Source organism: Cyclospora cayetanensis, unplaced genomic scaffold (genome assembly GCF_002999335.1).
Source record: "Cyclospora cayetanensis isolate NF1_C8 unplaced genomic scaffold, CcayRef3 CcayRef3_contig_182, whole genome shotgun sequence".
Classification (NCBI taxonomy): domain Eukaryota; phylum Apicomplexa; class Conoidasida; order Eucoccidiorida; family Eimeriidae; genus Cyclospora; species Cyclospora cayetanensis.
In genome coordinates this window covers 65,217-80,713 of record NW_020312128.1, presented here as the reverse complement: position 1 = coordinate 80,713, position 15,497 = coordinate 65,217, and the positions used below count along the sequence as shown (strand labels likewise).

The window sequence follows — 15,497 nt, the reverse complement described above, 5'->3', positions numbered from 1 at the left end:
GTGCATTTCACAGAGCCGTATTTCTGAATGCAATAAGACAGCGGGGTGCACGCAACAAGCCTGCGGCACGGCTAATAGCAGAGAACAAGGACTGCGCCAACTGTGTGCGCGTGGCTTGCCTCTAGCTTGCCCACTCGTTCCCGCTGACGGGGGTGCCAGTGAGGATACAGCCAACCTCCCTGAAAGAGGGTGTAAAGCGGCGTTATCCATCGACAGTGAGAAATAACTTCGCTTTTGCTCAGGAAGTACTGTGTTCACGCATTAAAAACAAGTGCAGTATCCAGGATAGCCTCCTGCCTCTCGATGCTGGCCGAGCAGCAGATGCGACCTCGAGGCAATCTATTTCATACTTTAGCGCCTTCCTTCCCTTTCTCCCCTCTCCCATTATTCTGTGTAGTCTTGAGTAACACGTAGATTTGCAAGATTCCTCATCTAGAAGTTAGCAGAGCCTTCCCAAGCCGGATGGAGGGGCAGCTCGTCTTTCCCTCTTCATCGCTCATGCCCACTCGAGTCTGCGACGAAGGGAGCTCCCTTCTTTTCTCGCCTCCTTTCGACCCCCGTAGGACACCATTGCTTTCCTTGCTTCTCTTTCCATTCTTAATTTATGCAACCCCTAGAAGCAACCTCTGTTGTCTTCTTTGAGAAATAGTTCCGTGGATGCTCCTTGGCAACCCCCGAGCCGTATCCCGTCCCGCCAGATCGCACTTGCGCCGCGATTGAGGAACGATTTTCTCCCAGGCTGAGGTGCAAGTTGCCTTGGGCGGCTTGTATGTCGCACCACGGTACCATATAAGCTCTTTAGAGGCCTTCCGCCGTCAGGCTCCGACCGACTGACTGCCTTTCGAGACCTTTCCTCCCCAGTGCAGGGCGCAAGGGGAACTATTTCTTCCCTCGCAAACGCACCAGTTGGGCGCCAGCAGCTGCCCCAGGCACAATGCGGAGCCTCTGTTGGCTGCTACTTGTTTGCTCCTTCGACGCGGCGCGAGTGGCTGTTGGCAATTCACAGGCCGTGGAGAGAGCAGTGGGCCATGCCATGAGCAGCGTCGCGAAAAACTCTTTCCCAGGTGTGGCGGAGGCGGCAGCAAAGCTTTTGATGGGGGCTTTCGCGAGGAGCATGGATGGGATTCGCGGCAGCAAGCTGGTGAGGGAGCTCAAGTACCTCGTGCATCCCCCCAGTACTGATCCGGAGAGCTTCAAGAATGCCATCAGCGGGATCGGCCCCGGGCTGGTGTCGTACTTGGGGTGTATCGACAGACTGGGGAGCGACCAGCGGCCGAGCGCTGTGCAGGTTCTGTCCAGAGATCGCTGCGGATCGCTGCTCTCTTCGCTCTCCCGCCAGACACCCTTCCGCCAACCGCAGACGGCTTTCAAGAGGATGGAAGGACTAGAAACCAAACTCCAGCTGATCAGTGCCGTCCCCGAAAGTGCCCCCATGAACAGCCCGCACGGAGGACCCCCAAACGCAGATCCCGACAACCTGACTTCAGCCGTGAGAAGCGTTTTGGCAGTGTTCGAGGAAGACTTGGACAAACACTACAGCTCTTTCGCCCGCTCTCTGATGTCTTCGTCGGACCATGAAGAAGCGAAGGTGTTTCTGCGAAGAATAGGACCCCATTTGATGGCGGCTCTGCAGCTCGCCTGGGAAACCGTCGAAAGGCTCCCCCCAGCAGAACGGACGACACACTCGAGACGTCTGGCAGCTGCAGCACGCGACCTCGCACAGCTGGATGCGTGCGCTCAAGAGGCTGCAAACGAGCTGCAACCCCTCCTCGAGGATTACCCAGTTATCGCCTACAACAGCACACCGCCTCTCACACTGGCGGAGCTCCAGCTCACCAAATTTCCTCAGCAGAGTACTGCGCTGCTCCAGTCTCCCCTACAGGGACAGAGCTCTTTCCTTCCTGCACGTATAAACTCAAGTGCTACACCTTCCCCCCAACTCGGAGACAGCCGTGGCTTAATGCCGCAGCACCACCAGCAGCCGGAGCAGCAACAGGCCGAGACGCAGCAGCTGCCCCAGCACCAACGGCATCAACCCCGATCGTACCTCAAGCAGCTTGAGATGCAGCTGCCCCAACAACATACGCAGTACGCGCCAAAATCGCAGCAGCAGCAATACTTCCTGCAACAGCAATACTTCCCGCAGCCTCCCCAATTCATGGACCTGCACCAACGTGCATTTTGGGAGCGTCTTCTGGAACGGCAGCAGCAGCAGCAGCAGCAGCAGCTAGATCAACGACGAGTGCCGCAACTGCCTCCGAACTATCAGAATTACTGGGAGCCCTAACTAATCCGTTGGCGCAGTTGCAGCAGCAGCATTTACATCAGCAGAAGAATTGCAGCAGCAGGAGCAACAGCAGCCACAGAAGCATTAGGGAGGTCGGGAAGCAGGTAGACTCGGCGGAGCCTGCGGCGGACGGGCTCCGCCACGGGCACTTTCGCTGGATGGACAGGCATCCTTCATGAGATTAGGTCGACCCGTGTGGGCGAAGTGCATACACTAGATACACCCTGTGCTACATCTGGCTGAGCGCCCGCAGGGGGTGACAGTTTCGTGGTTCCCCTCGTGCAGGCAGTCAAGGCGTGCGTCTGCGTTTCGGTGCTCGACAGGCATGGCTTATGTTTGTATTTAAATCGAGACTATTCATGTGGAGCTGAGGAACTGAGACCTCGCGCTCCTTGAAGAGGAACCCTGGCGGCATTTCCTGGCGGTCCTGGGCTGCGGGTTGTTTGAGATACGGGTAGAGAATCCGGTATGGCTGTGCGGCGATTGAGGTGCACGGATTCTCTTTTGAGAACATGGAGCAGCGTCTGAGCGGACTCCAGGATCTGGGGAGGGGCGGCACGGGGAGCGCAAAAGCAGCAACAGTGAAAGGGCGGAAGTGCGGCAAGTTCGAATTGTGAGAGAAAGAACTGGGATCTGGGGAGGGGCGGTAAGCGCGGCAAGAGGCACACAGAGTCGCATGCATGGTGGCAACTATAGAGGGTTAGAAGGCTGAAGCAGCAGTGGCGCAGTGTCACAAAGGGTGTGCGGGCCAAGAGCCGGCAAGGCAGAAACACCTCCAGGGAGCGTAGAGCGAGACAGCACACACTCCCACCGAGAGAGGAGGTAGGCAAGACGCAGGGTGTAGAGTAGCAACTATATGAAACCCGTAGCAGATGCAGCAAGCATGCAACAGCGACATGGAGCCACACACTGAAGTCAATGTGCATAATTCACGGGGCCGAATGGCCATGCCTTGTACACGCTCAGTGCGCATGGGGGCTGGAAAGACAGACAGAGAACGCCTTCCAACAGCCAGAAGGGAAAGCGTAGAGTTGGCGGGCAGAGGCAGCAAAAAAGCGCAGAAGGGGGCCCCATAGGATTCCAGGAGTCTTGCGGAAAGGATACGCTATCTGTCGCGGTTGCTAAGGGGAAACCGGCATAACAGGACAGATAGACAGTTACAGGGAGGGAGGTTGCGAAGGCAGAGGAGGGTTGCAAACTTGCCTTGGTATAAGCTCCCTCTGTCTCCTGAATCGTCTTATCGTACTCGCAGCGCGCGTGAATCTTGCGAGCCAGACTCTCTGAGGGGCACTCACAAGGAAAGACGCTGAGGCTGGCACCGGAGTAGGAGGTAAGCGAGTCAGTCGAGGCTGCCGGCTCGCGCTTTCAAGGGGTGAGAAGGCATCTACGTAGCACAGGGACGCGCAATCGAGGCCGCTTCCGAAAGGCTCGGTTCAGGCAGAGTCAAATATGTGGTGTAAGATCGATGTGGAAGGGAGTTCAGAGAAGTAATGCGGTATGGCTGCGGTGCAAGCACGGCATGAGGCGTTTGTGGGCAAGGGCGCACACCGTATACTGGACACGGCCATAAAGCTGCGATTCGGTAGACAGACTTTTCTAGCTCTTTTCCGCCTGTTTTCTGTGCCTCGAATGCACAAACTACTTTTGGAATCTCAAGGTGTCAGTACACCACAGCAGGCAAAGCAGGGCCTGTGCGGAGGTGGCTACTCTAGCTTCCAGCATTCTCATGATCGGTTTACAGCCAAAAGTGGAACTCGAGAAAGGCGTACCCTTGATACGTTGCAGGCGTTCTTGTAACAGCTCGATCTCCCTCTGTATCTTCTCCTTGTCTTGCTCCTCCTGCAGCAGAGACACACAGCCGCGCTCGTGCGAGATCTCCCACCCGGTGAGGGCAAAAAGACACCCGCCACCCGCAGAGAAAAGCCTGCTTGCTTAAAAGGAAACAGCCGTGGTGTATGTTCACGCAAACCTCCTCTATCTGTCGGTTGACTTCATCCCGCTTCCTTTTGAGGTCGTCAATGCACTGCACGAGCTCGTGGTTGTAGTTGTGCAGATTCGTGTTTGAAATGGCCATTTTCCTTTTCTTTAAATCATTTGACAGCGTATCGCAAACCGATATGCAATTAAAATCAAACCCCTCTCCGAAAAGCACCGCTGCCGACGAGCATTAAATCTAAATGACCCTTGCGGTTCCTTCCGCTGCGGGCGCTTCTGCTACCAGTTTTCACTGCTACTGTACATTGTAAACAAATAAAACTAAACATAAACGGCGTTTAATAGTATTGCGTGAACCCCATAGTCGTTACTTTGCCGCCATTGAAGCCGCGCAGACCGGTGGCCTGGGGCTGAGCCTAGGCGGTCATCTCTAGGGCGCTGGTAGTTGTGCCGGACTTTATCTTATTTTGAAGTAATAACACCTCATTCGAAGTAATCTTAAGCAGAAATATGTGCTGGGTGTTCAAAGGGAGCACTTCGAGGAATTGGCAGCCAGCAGTAGTTCATAGTGCGGGAGAATGCCGCGACCTGCCTCCGGTGTCACGCTTGCCACTTCAACCGGCCACCGTTGCCCAGCTTGCTGTACCCTATAGGTATCAGACTCTTCAGAATTTGTTGCTAGAGCCGGCTTCGCGGTACCTGCAGCCTAGAAGGCACATACCGGCGTGCGCAACACCGGTTGTCGCATGCCTTGTTGTGATATCCACTGAAAAAAATATCCCGTTCTCAGCCAAAAATGTCTCCCATCTGTGTTTTCAATACATGCGCGATAGGCACAGTAACGAGCTCAAATGGACTCTTCCCCAGCAGTGGCAGCTGGCCATAAGTGGTTCGTTCCTTTTTATTAATCCTTGAAACCCTAACTCTCCTCTCTGCAAGGTTCATAGCCACTGCATTAACGAGTGCCAACATGCATTTTTTATAGGCGCAGAGCCCCGCCAAGCACTGTCTTGGGTAAGCTGCGCACGCTGTTTGCCCGAGATTCGAAATCCCTTTGGCTTGGCAGTTGCCTTAATCACTGGTAGGGGCTTAAGGGATAAAAGAATTTGCCGTTCCAGCTTGGATACTTTGTTTCAAGGTCTGAGCCTTCCCCGAATCGCGTCCAGTAACGGCTTTAGATGAGTCGCCGACGAGGGGGACTGCAGGACGAGGTCGTGGCAAATGGAGAGCGCATGTAAAGGCTGCTGCTGTTGCAGGTGCAACATAGCCAAGCGCAGCATAACTTGGTGGTGGTGTGGGTGCAGCGTCCGCGCCTGCGTTGGATACACATAAAAATGTATGCATATATACACACACAGTCTCTGCGTAGCTGCCTATCTATGCTGCACCAGTAAAAAGATGCGTGCTTGTTGTCTGAACGGTGCAGCTAGAAAACACAGCTGTGGGAGAGCATTGGGCGCATACACGTCCCTCATCATAAGAAAAGTGCTATCTCAATAGCTGCAGGGCGTTTTGTTACTTCAGAGCTGCTAGGAATTATTTCTCTGCCCTAAAAGGGGCGTTATACTTTGTGCTGTTGGCCAAAAGCGAGCATGCGCATGTGCGTTGAGGCTCAGTTGCACAGGGCCATAGGGGAAACACTTCTTGCATAGGTCACAAAAGAGATTTTTGCGCGGTTTCCGTGTGAAAGGGAAATGCTATCCACCTCGGCCAAGTGTGCCATAGCATCTGCATGTTTCTTCTGCTTCTGAGCTATCTTTGCAAGCAACTCGGATGCCTTGTACGTAGGACCCAGTGTGCAGACAGCCTGTGAGACGGCTGTAGCTGCTGCGTCCAGCTGCCTATCAGCTAGTAAGAGTTCTGCCAGCAATAACTGCGCGCGTGCTGACTCTTCAGCATGGTCAATGGGATTTGGTGCTTCTGCTGCTGTATAATTCTTTTGCATGTCTATTGCTTGCTGTAAGGTTGCTCGCGCACGTTCCGGCTGTCTCAATACAATATACGCCTCCGCTGCTACAAAAAGTGCATGCATTTGGGGCTGATGAAGCTGCTGCTGCTCGAGCGACTGCAGCAGTTGCTTGACTTGCTGCAACGCAGCCTCAGCATCAGCGCGGCATCGAGATAGCAGAGCCAGCTCGCAACGGTAAAGCTGCAGCTTGTACTGCTGAGTGGGGTCTGGAGAGGCCCCGAGGCCTTTCTCCCAAAAAGCTAGAAGTTCATTTGCAGCAGCGACTATAACACTCGTGCTGTGCATCTGAGGAGTCGCCTCCGCATTTTGATGTGCAGCAGCGGCGGGCAACCGCAAAAGCTCCTTCAACTGGTTGTGATCTTTTCCTTCCCAAGGATGAGATACAAGCACTTCAGCTGCAGTAGCAGCTGCTGCAACGGCTGAATCAAACCCTGCTGCTGCATTGGAGAAGAACGCCGCGATGCGCCTTCGTACAGAGACCTGTTGCATCCAATCTGAGTCAAGGAACCCGTAAGGTCGCAAGAGGAGCTCTAGCAGCTGTTGCATGCAACGCTCCCTGAATTCGAGACGGTCTCTTGCCGCAGCGAACATCTGCATTGCCACAGTTGGACGGCAACGCCACCTATTGAATCCACAAGCACCAAAAGGCTCTATGTATGTGGGATCTCATAGGGAAGGATGGCTAAAGCGCCTGAGCAGGTCTACCAAGAGATGGAACACTTAACAGTGGAGATTGAGAAGGACAAGCTGGAAAAGGCGAAATACATAGGAAAAACCCGACTTGTTTACAAGGGCCTCGCAGTAAGACGCCATCATCTCTCTCATGGTGTTACTTTCCCCCAGGCTGCTATGCTGCTCTTCGTGGTTCTGTCTCTGTGGCTGGCATTGTTGATCCTGTTGCTCGTTCCTTGGCTTTTGCCGGAGACGGGCGCAGACCTCCTCGCAGTCATCTAACAATCCGCGTCTGCGAAGCAGTAGAAGCGCTCCTTCCACCGCTGCAAAAGAGATTCGAGGCTGTCGCACCAGTTGTAATGCATGTGATACGATGTCGGTCAGGCACTGAGGGTCTTGTGGTAAGGCAGCGGCTATCAACTGGACCTGCAGCTCGGCAACTGCACTAGCATAGACATGCCCAGAATACACACATCCGACCATGCGGCTGGTTAAGTCTTTTCCTCTCTATTCTCCAAAGCAAAAGCTGCCGTGCTGTTGTGCATCCGCAGCCTTTTGTGCGACCGGGCTTTTCACGCTTAATACAATACACGCTTCATACAATACACGCTTCATACAATAAAGGGCATCTAAGGGCAGATTCTAGAGTCGCCTCAGCCTGTTACGCCATTGACGTCTTCTTTATATGCTGCACAACACCACCACAAGTCTTTCGGGTTACCTGCCGGATTGTTTGGTTCAATTTCCCGGATATCTCTTATAGCCTGCTCGGCCTCCTGCGTACGACCCAACTGTAAAGACACTCGGCAGCGAAGCTCATGAAGTTCCACGTCCGCTGCGTTGTAATGGAGAGCCTCGTTGCAAACGATTTCTGCTGCGGTGGGGTTCTTTTGGCGCTGCCACAGCAGCTTGATCAGCTGTTTGGACACGTCACAGAGCAGCTGCTGCTTGGCTCCAGGTACTTCGCTGCTACGCCTTTGGTTGGAAGCTGATAGTCGCCGAAGAGTGTCTCGGCGATTGGTTACTGGGGCCGTCCTGCCTTCGCTGTCTGCTAGCAGAGCTAAGACTTTCGATTGCAGCCGTCTTAGCAAGCTTATTGCTCTGCAGGGAGTTCATACGACACCAGACACTGGTGCATGTCCCCGTCTGTAGATAAAAGGGGCCTTCGGCGTACAAGCAGCACCGAATGCTTGCACATTTATGAACTAAAATGGAGAAGGAGCGCACATAATAGATACAGCGAGCACAGTGAGAGTGAAAAATCATAGATCTCTATTACTATGAAGAGACGGGCTCATAAAAAGGCGCGGTCAGAAAGGGCTCAGGAAAGATGTAGGATGTTGTAGCAGGTACTCTTCTAAGCCGGTGCCGTTGAGTTGCTCGGAGTCATCTCCCACTGCTGTCTGAGGCTGCGCGGAAGCGGCTGCCAGGGAGGCGGCCTTTACTAGGAGAATACGCAGCTTTGTTAGTAGCTCAGAGCCTTTTCCTGTAATGGCTTCTTGATGACTGAGCGGCGCCGTTGCCTTCAAGGCTGCCCGATGCCTCCCTAGCATATGCAGCAACTCCACCAGCTGTAGCAACAGAAGCCAGTCGCTCGGTTGCTTCTGTAGCTCGTTATGAGCTCGAGTTGCTGCTTCCTCGAAGTAATGCGCTGCCCGTAGGCTGCTGACTGCGATAGGAGCACACATCAATCGCGCGCCTCCTGAGAATGCCGAGGCCTGTCTTCATTCGACTTACACACATGGGTTGCGCCAAATTCGGTGCTTAATTGAAATCACACACACTAAATCATTTGTGCTGTAGCAGCTGCTACCAATGAAACGCTAACATGTTCGCGAAAATTTTGCTATTTTTCGCATGGCTCCTGCCCTCCTCTTCCGCTGGTCGCCGGCTGTTCTATCCCTGACCCAATCAGGCTGGCGGATGTGCTGCAGCATTGTTTCAGCGCTTACTTAGCTGGAGAACAATTTCTCTGTTATCTGGATGTAGTGCAAGAGCCTTTACAAATGCAATGGAAGCATCCTTTGGATGCTGCAGTTTCAAGAGCAGTTCTCCGGCCCTAAGAGCCGCACTTCCACTGAGGTGAAGCTGTAGCACTACACGACGCAGACTGCGTACCGCAGCGGCATCATCTGCAAGCAAGTCTTTGTAGACTTCAGCTCTAGCGATATGGGCCTCAGCGCTGCTGGGTGAATCTCTGCCAATCAGGCTGAGCAGCTCCAGGGCTCGCTGTGCGTCATCAGACCTTGCTGCGTGCTGCGCGGCTACCAGGAGGATTTGATCCTTTACCCATGCCTCTCCCTCCCCATCTTTTTTATCATTCTCGCATTTAGTGCTGTCAGACTGACTGCTTCCACCAGCTGGATCGCTGCTGCATAGGCCGGAGGGGAAGCCAAACTCCGCAGCCACTGATTCCAGCAGCGCTTGCCCTTCCTCTTTGCGCTTTGCTTGCCCCAAAAGCTCGACCTTTAGCAGTTGCGCTGACAGCCTTTCGCAGATTGTACAGTGCAGAGGCAGGGGCGAGAGACCTAGAATACCCCTTGCGACAGTTTTGCTTCGCGCCGCACATTCGTTACATCGACAGATCCTATCCCGACGTTCCCCAGACGGTGACCCTTCGCGGGGTAACTCATTGGAAATGTGGCCTTTGGCAGCAATCGCTAGACAGCAACATCCGAGCGCTTGCTCTAGTGTTGTTAGGCTATTAGCGGAGACCCCAGCCTGGGCCTCAAGCTTCGCTACAGGGACCAAGAAAAGATGCAGCAACCCACGCACAACAGTTGAGCCAACCGGCGCCAGTACGCAAACAGGCAAATTATATCCGCTGCAAATCGCTAAACTAACTTCAGCATGAGCGGCTCTACGGGAACAAGAAGACAACGGCACATTCGAGGAATATTTTGGAATGTGGGGTGTTTATAGCTGCCTTCGTTCCCTACGTGCCACACAGCAGTGCCTATGCTTCGGGTCCAGTGCATAATCCATCGGCCTTACAGGGATCCTTTCAGTGCTGTTCTGTTAGAGGTTTGCATCCTTGTTCTGCATACCTTGCAACAATGCGCATGCTGGAACAGCCCGCAGCGAGGGCAGCAACTGCAGCGCCTGCTGCACTTTGTCTAGGCCGAGCTTCGGCTTGCCAGCTAAAGATAGGCAACGCGCGTGCACGAGAAGCAGCAGGGTTTTGGGAGTCTGACTAAAGCCCTCATTGTCATAAGCACTCAGTAGCTCGCTGCAACGATGCAATTCCCCACGTAGCAGAAGTGTGCGCGCAAGGAGCACCTGAGGACTCACCCACACCCTCGTCGTGCTCCCTACGGTTTTCCGCTGAGACGCCATATCCGAGCTTATTTTGAAGGAACCAGACCAGCCAAAACTACATGCGTAATAGAACTGTCATGGATCTCAAAGCGGGCATCTGAGGGTTCTTTGTCGCTCAGGCACTGGGATCTAGCCTCAGGATGCCACAATCTTTTCCACACTCAAAAAGTTACAGCGTACCCGCGCATCATGGTGGGCTGGGACGTGTTGTAGCAGAGTCTGTAGGATTTCCCGTACAATGTTCAACAGCTCAGTCACAGCGCTGTGCTCTTGAAGCTTGGAGGCTGTAAGGGGTTCCGTGGCACTGAAGAATCCAGGTAAACGTTGCCACCTTTAATCGCAACAGGCGACCACAAGCAAGGCAGTCATGACGGCTTGCACGCCATACCCACTTTTCCCCACCTCCCTACACCGCCGCAACCATACAGTAATTTTTTTTCAACTGCATCCATGTTGGGTAGTCAGCGTATTTCGCAGGCCTATGAACGACAACTGGAAGCAGCGAAGCGGGTATGCTGGCCGGAAGCGGTTCACGCAGTAACCCTTGCTCGTAGTGGGATTTCTGCCGATGTTAGCGGTATCTTTAATTCATTTGCCGTGCCTGTCATTGCGATGGCAGAAGCGAAAAGCGCAGGTCGGCGACGTACCTGTCCTTTGTGGGGGCGTTCCCTGCCATGGCTACAGCAACTGTGTTCAAGACACGTGCTGAGATAATGAGCCAAAAGTTGGGATTCAGTGCAGCGTACAACCGGAAGCCGCAAGCATCTTGCAGTTGCGCGCGCCATTTGGTGGCTGCAACAAGAAGGGCAGATGCTAGGGAAGCCGTTTCTGTCTCTGCCCGCGAGGACAAGGGTCCGACGGCGAACTCCCACCGCAGCAGGGATAGCATGGCATTTTGGCTCTTCTCTGCTACCTGCAGTCGTCGGGCAGCAACGCATGTTTTGCTACTGTTTTCACGTAGAAGTGCGCTATATCATGTTGCACCTTCCGCAGAATCAAGAAAAGCATGCCAGCCCTAACCAGAAATACTTTATGACGCACCCGCCCACAGACTGAAAAATTTGCGGTCATATATATAGCAAACATCCCGCCTTTCCACTGCTTCATGGCCCTATCGAAAGCTAGAAAAATACAGCTGTGAGGCTTTCAGAAAGATTATTTCGGCAAAACATAAAGTTCTTAGAAAACGTGTCCAACGCATAATCCAACCATATCACGTATGAGGCTTGGCATGCATGCTCAGAAGCACCCAAAGGTTGTTATCTGGTGCAGATACGTATGCGTGTGTTCTATGAAAAATGCGACAAAAAGCAGTCGCGTGGCTTCAAGCTGCAATGGCCTCCGTGCAGTGCAACTAGACAACAGGTGGCGGTTTGTAGCGGAATCAACAAGCTCGAGCTCACTGCCAGGCGATTGCTGCGCTTTTCGTGAAGCACTTACTGAGAGGCTCTCAGCCTGTTTAAGGCGTTCAGTAGCTTCTTTGTCTTTGGCCTGCAGGAGCAAAGCAAGGGTCGCCCCCTCTAAGGCAACCTGCTTCTGCTGTGGTATCGAAACTGCATCAGCAAGGTCAGAAAACTCTCCTTCAGCTTCCACGGGCTTCCCTGCCAGCAGCAGCTGCCAGGCGCCTTCTTCGCTGTAAGCTCGGAATATTGCGGCTGCGTGATCAGACCATCCCTCTTCTGCTTCACTCAAAGCCTTCAAAGAGAGGCCTCCAGCACGGACTACAGCCAACGTGGCCTCTACAATGTCTTCGTTGCGGTGATGTGTGGCACAGCCATGGCGGTCGGTGTAAAGCCAGCTCATGCATCCGCACAGGGCTTTGGAGACTTCCAAGGCGAAGTGGAACCCTGGTGGCTCCTGATCACATTCGTAAGTCGGCCTCCTCGAAACGCTCCACAGTTCGCACTGCAGAGGTCCGTGTGGAAGCTATTTAGTAGAGAGCTAACCAACAGGGGCATGCGAAAAAAGCAGCTCTGCGATTCCCAAGAAGCCAACTAGAGTACTGTGACGAGGGCTCTCAGGGATGTAGCGCACATCTGAGTTAAACGAATCGGCAAGGCTGCGAAGGGGGCTAGCACGGCAAGGTTCTTCCTTAGCCTCGGTGCCGCCACTGCACAAACGGATTAGCGTCAGAAGCAAAGCCGCAGGCTGCTGGACCTCACTTTGTCCTCCAGACATTTTCGGCGCAGCAGCAGCCGCTGCTGCCGCTGCTGCTTCACCCCACCGAGAGACGGATAGCAACAGTACAGCCTGCTGTAGCTGCGCGCCAGCTAGCCATGGCTCCCTGGACCCCAAGTCGGTGAGGATGTCGAGTGCCTGCAGCAAATCTCAGTACTTCAAGGGGAACCTTCAAGGCGTTCGGGGTTAGAGGCTGGTTCATGCGCCTCTCGATAGAAACATGACACAGCAAAACTTTGAATGCGCTACGCAGGCGCTGCTGAAGATCAACACAGCCAGCAAGGGCCTTGAAAGTGTTGTACTGTCCACACAACTTGGTTCGTGTAGAATCCCACACACGAGTTTCGTTTTACTTGTTATAAAGTGTCATGGAAAGCCCAGTAGCCGCCATCCTCCTTCGAGCCTGAACATCCTTTAGCCATGATTGTGTCGAGGCAAAGCAAAGCTAAACATTAGCCTTTGTGCAATTTACCCGAGTCCACTGCCTCCTCCTGCGATGAACCTCTGCGATACCAAGGAAGGTACGAGGGGCCGCTGTGCCTTTGCGGGAACAGAGGCCTTTCTGCTGCGCTAGATAAAAGCAGCGCTCTGCAGCTACAAGCGCCTGCTGCTTCGGCGCATCCTTTTCGTTGCAATCATGAACAGCCAAATTCAGCCACCCCTTGACGCACAGTCGCTCTTCTGTGTCATCTTGCACTTCCTGAGAATAGGCATAAGAACTATTTCGCATGACTGCCTGCAACCACTTGTAGTAAATTCTTATTTTGGTGGCCGCCGTATGGGTTGACTGGCTAGGGACGCCTTGACTACTCAAATCGTTGAATCACAGGTTGGTTGAATATGCCAGGTCCTTTGAGTTCTTAACAAGCATTAGACAGCTCAGCACGGTTCGTCTGAGCATACAGTCCACCTGCTTACTGACTGCTCGTGCAGGCCACAAAAGAATGCCGTAGAAAAGTATACGCAGCAGTCGGATCGTGCAATGCAGTGCAGCATTGGCCTGTGTTTTTGATTACCTCAAGGATTCCTGCAGCCTTTGGAAGGTCCCCGAAGTGCATCAGAGCAGACGCCATTATAAGTCTGCTCTTATCATCCTCCAAACCGAAAGCTGAAGAGGTCGTCGTGGTGCTCGTGCTCTTCTGAGGAGGAGAACCATCAGTCTGCCTGCATTTGTAGCAACAGTAAGTGGCTCTACAAGTCAATGGCAGAATCGTGATTAAGGCTGGGAGCAGGAACGCCAAAGGATGCACTGCATTGATGCAGCATTTTCTAGTTGCAGAAGCCACAGGCCAAATCAGATCATACACTGCAGTGCAGCAGGTTCTTGCAGAAGTGACGTGTCTGCCAAAACGAAAATTAAATGTAAGCGAATGCAGTCTAACGGAAGAAAGTCATGACTCGTTGGGGAATGTTCCGCATACTCGGACTTTGCCCATAGATCGAGCAAAGACAGACGGAGTTCGCGTAGCGGGAGATGCGGTAGGCCTCCCTGCTGTTGGTACTTCTCCACCAGGCGTTCCAGCAATTCAAGTGCCGACTTAAAACGAAAATCCATGGCAAGGGCTACGATCCGCCAAATGGAGAATTCGCCCTGCGCCTCATAGAAGTCTCCCCTGTTGCAAATCCCTAGCGCAGCACTGAGCAGGCGGTTCTCCAGCGCGAAATGGAGACTGCAGTGCAAGCGTGCCGAGACCTCTGCGTCCATTTTGAGGGGAAACCAAGCAGTGACACCAGAGGTTACTGCTACCACTACTGGGACTAATGCTGCTGCTCTTTGACTAATAAAATTGGCCAAGGAGATCTAAATTGCGTCTGTCACCGCAACACTAAGGAGCCTTTGATGGTGCTGGATCAATTGCTGAAGCAGCCTGTGGTTTGTGTGTTTCTGAAGGGACAATCATAAGCATAGCTGGCGATGATGTATTGGAGCCGGTGGCAACAGTGGGAGTTACACCTCCAGGCTCTTGTTGGGGGAACCAGTGTGAAAGACAATAACAAAATAGGCCATAAAAAGAAAGGGATTCGGCCCTTCAGGCGCCTTCTGTTCAACTGCAAGCTGTTCTGCAGCCAGCTAGAACCTATGGGAAGAATTGAGGTATCAAAGAGGAGGAGCCGTTGCTCTCGCGAGGAGTAGCGCAGCAAATGTTCGACACTTCTTCTAAGCCCAGTACGGGTCCATGTAGGGCATGGTGAGAGCAGCACTTTTTTTGTCGGTCTTGCCTTGTATCTCTGATTGTCATGAATACACGGGGAATTCAATTCAATTATAGCATCAATGTGAACACTCTGGGCTTGTATTTGCCACTGCAGATACTAATAACTATTCCTGCATCTGCTCTTCTCTCCAAAAAGAGGCGTGGACGCTCAGTGCTCACAAAGCAAAGGTACGCAGTTGTCGCGGAACCATCTTCTATGGTTTCTCTGTAAGCGGTGGACTGACAGCTGTCGCCCGACACTATTGCGGCGCATACACCGAAGCTGTATCCAATCAGTGGAGGCTGATTATATTACTCATATAGCCGCCGTATCGTTTTGATATTGGGCGCTGTTTTGTTGTTTTTTAGCGAAAGGGGGAAGCGTTCGAACTGATCACTGATGCAGTGTGTCTCCATGCGCACACCGTTCCCTTCAATGTCGTCCAGTGTCAAGATGATCATGAGGCCGCCAGTTTTGCGCTTACAAGTATTTAAAGCAAATAGTAGAGTCATTTTGGTTACGGAAGCTCTTATGGAGCCAAAGGCCTTTGAGATCAACGAGGCTCTGCCTAAAAGGGCCCCCGGTGTCTCCCCTGCACTACTGCGGTCATCAGCCCCCCCACAGTGCGACCAGCTTCTTTTTGTGTGTTCTTCAAAACCAATATTTTAAATATCTGTTTTGTACGCCACATTTCACTTAATGAGGCAAACTGAGGATAAAAGAAGCATTTTGGCATAGCCTTTATAGACTGCCAAGGCGCGTACTTTGCCTCTAACCAGTCTCTGTTCACACGATCCACTTCATTGCTTGTCTGGCCAATCAGCTGCCCAACCATACCTTTCCTCTCTGGAGCTCCTCTGCTTGAATGAAAGGGTGTCTTCGCGGCGAGTGCTGCGACAGAGTGTCTAGGGTCACTCCTCCCTAATACAGGCACCCAGCACA

General features: G+C 53.0%; 3 protein-coding genes across 3 annotated transcripts; 1 reads left to right on the top strand and 2 right to left on the bottom strand.

Annotated features, from left to right (window-relative positions):
- Positions 1 to 934: 934 nt before the first annotated feature.
- LOC113147309 lies at positions 935 to 2,504 on the top strand. Its single transcript, XM_026337440.1, has 3 exons — positions 935 to 1,952; positions 2,063 to 2,309; positions 2,468 to 2,504. Exons 1-3 carry the CDS (start codon positions 935 to 937, stop codon positions 2,502 to 2,504), a joined length of 1,302 nt encoding a protein of 433 aa, XP_026193225.1.
- Positions 2,505 to 2,640: 136 nt separating this feature from the next.
- On the bottom strand, positions 2,641 to 4,361 carry LOC34618882 (13 kDa deflagellation-inducible protein). Its single transcript, XM_026337439.1, has 4 exons — positions 4,257 to 4,361; positions 4,057 to 4,126; positions 3,491 to 3,567; positions 2,641 to 2,829 (listed from the first exon to the last, which is right to left on the bottom strand). The coding sequence occupies exons 1-4, from the start codon at positions 4,359 to 4,361 to the stop codon at positions 2,641 to 2,643; spliced, it is 441 nt and encodes a 146-aa protein (XP_026193224.1).
- A 277-nt stretch (positions 4,362 to 4,638) lies between these two features.
- On the bottom strand, positions 4,639 to 14,064 carry LOC34618883. The gene is made up of 17 exons (XM_026337438.1): positions 13,667 to 14,064; positions 13,323 to 13,550; positions 12,862 to 13,165; positions 12,159 to 12,497; positions 11,585 to 12,107; positions 10,829 to 10,994; positions 10,362 to 10,512; positions 9,970 to 10,142; positions 8,816 to 9,723; positions 8,233 to 8,565; positions 7,585 to 7,962; positions 7,025 to 7,303; positions 5,928 to 6,841; positions 5,442 to 5,535; positions 5,147 to 5,292; positions 4,944 to 4,988; positions 4,639 to 4,704 (listed from the first exon to the last, which is right to left on the bottom strand). Exons 1-17 carry the CDS (start codon positions 14,062 to 14,064, stop codon positions 4,639 to 4,641), a joined length of 5,445 nt encoding a protein of 1,814 aa, XP_026193223.1.
- Positions 14,065 to 15,497: the final 1,433 nt, after the last annotated feature.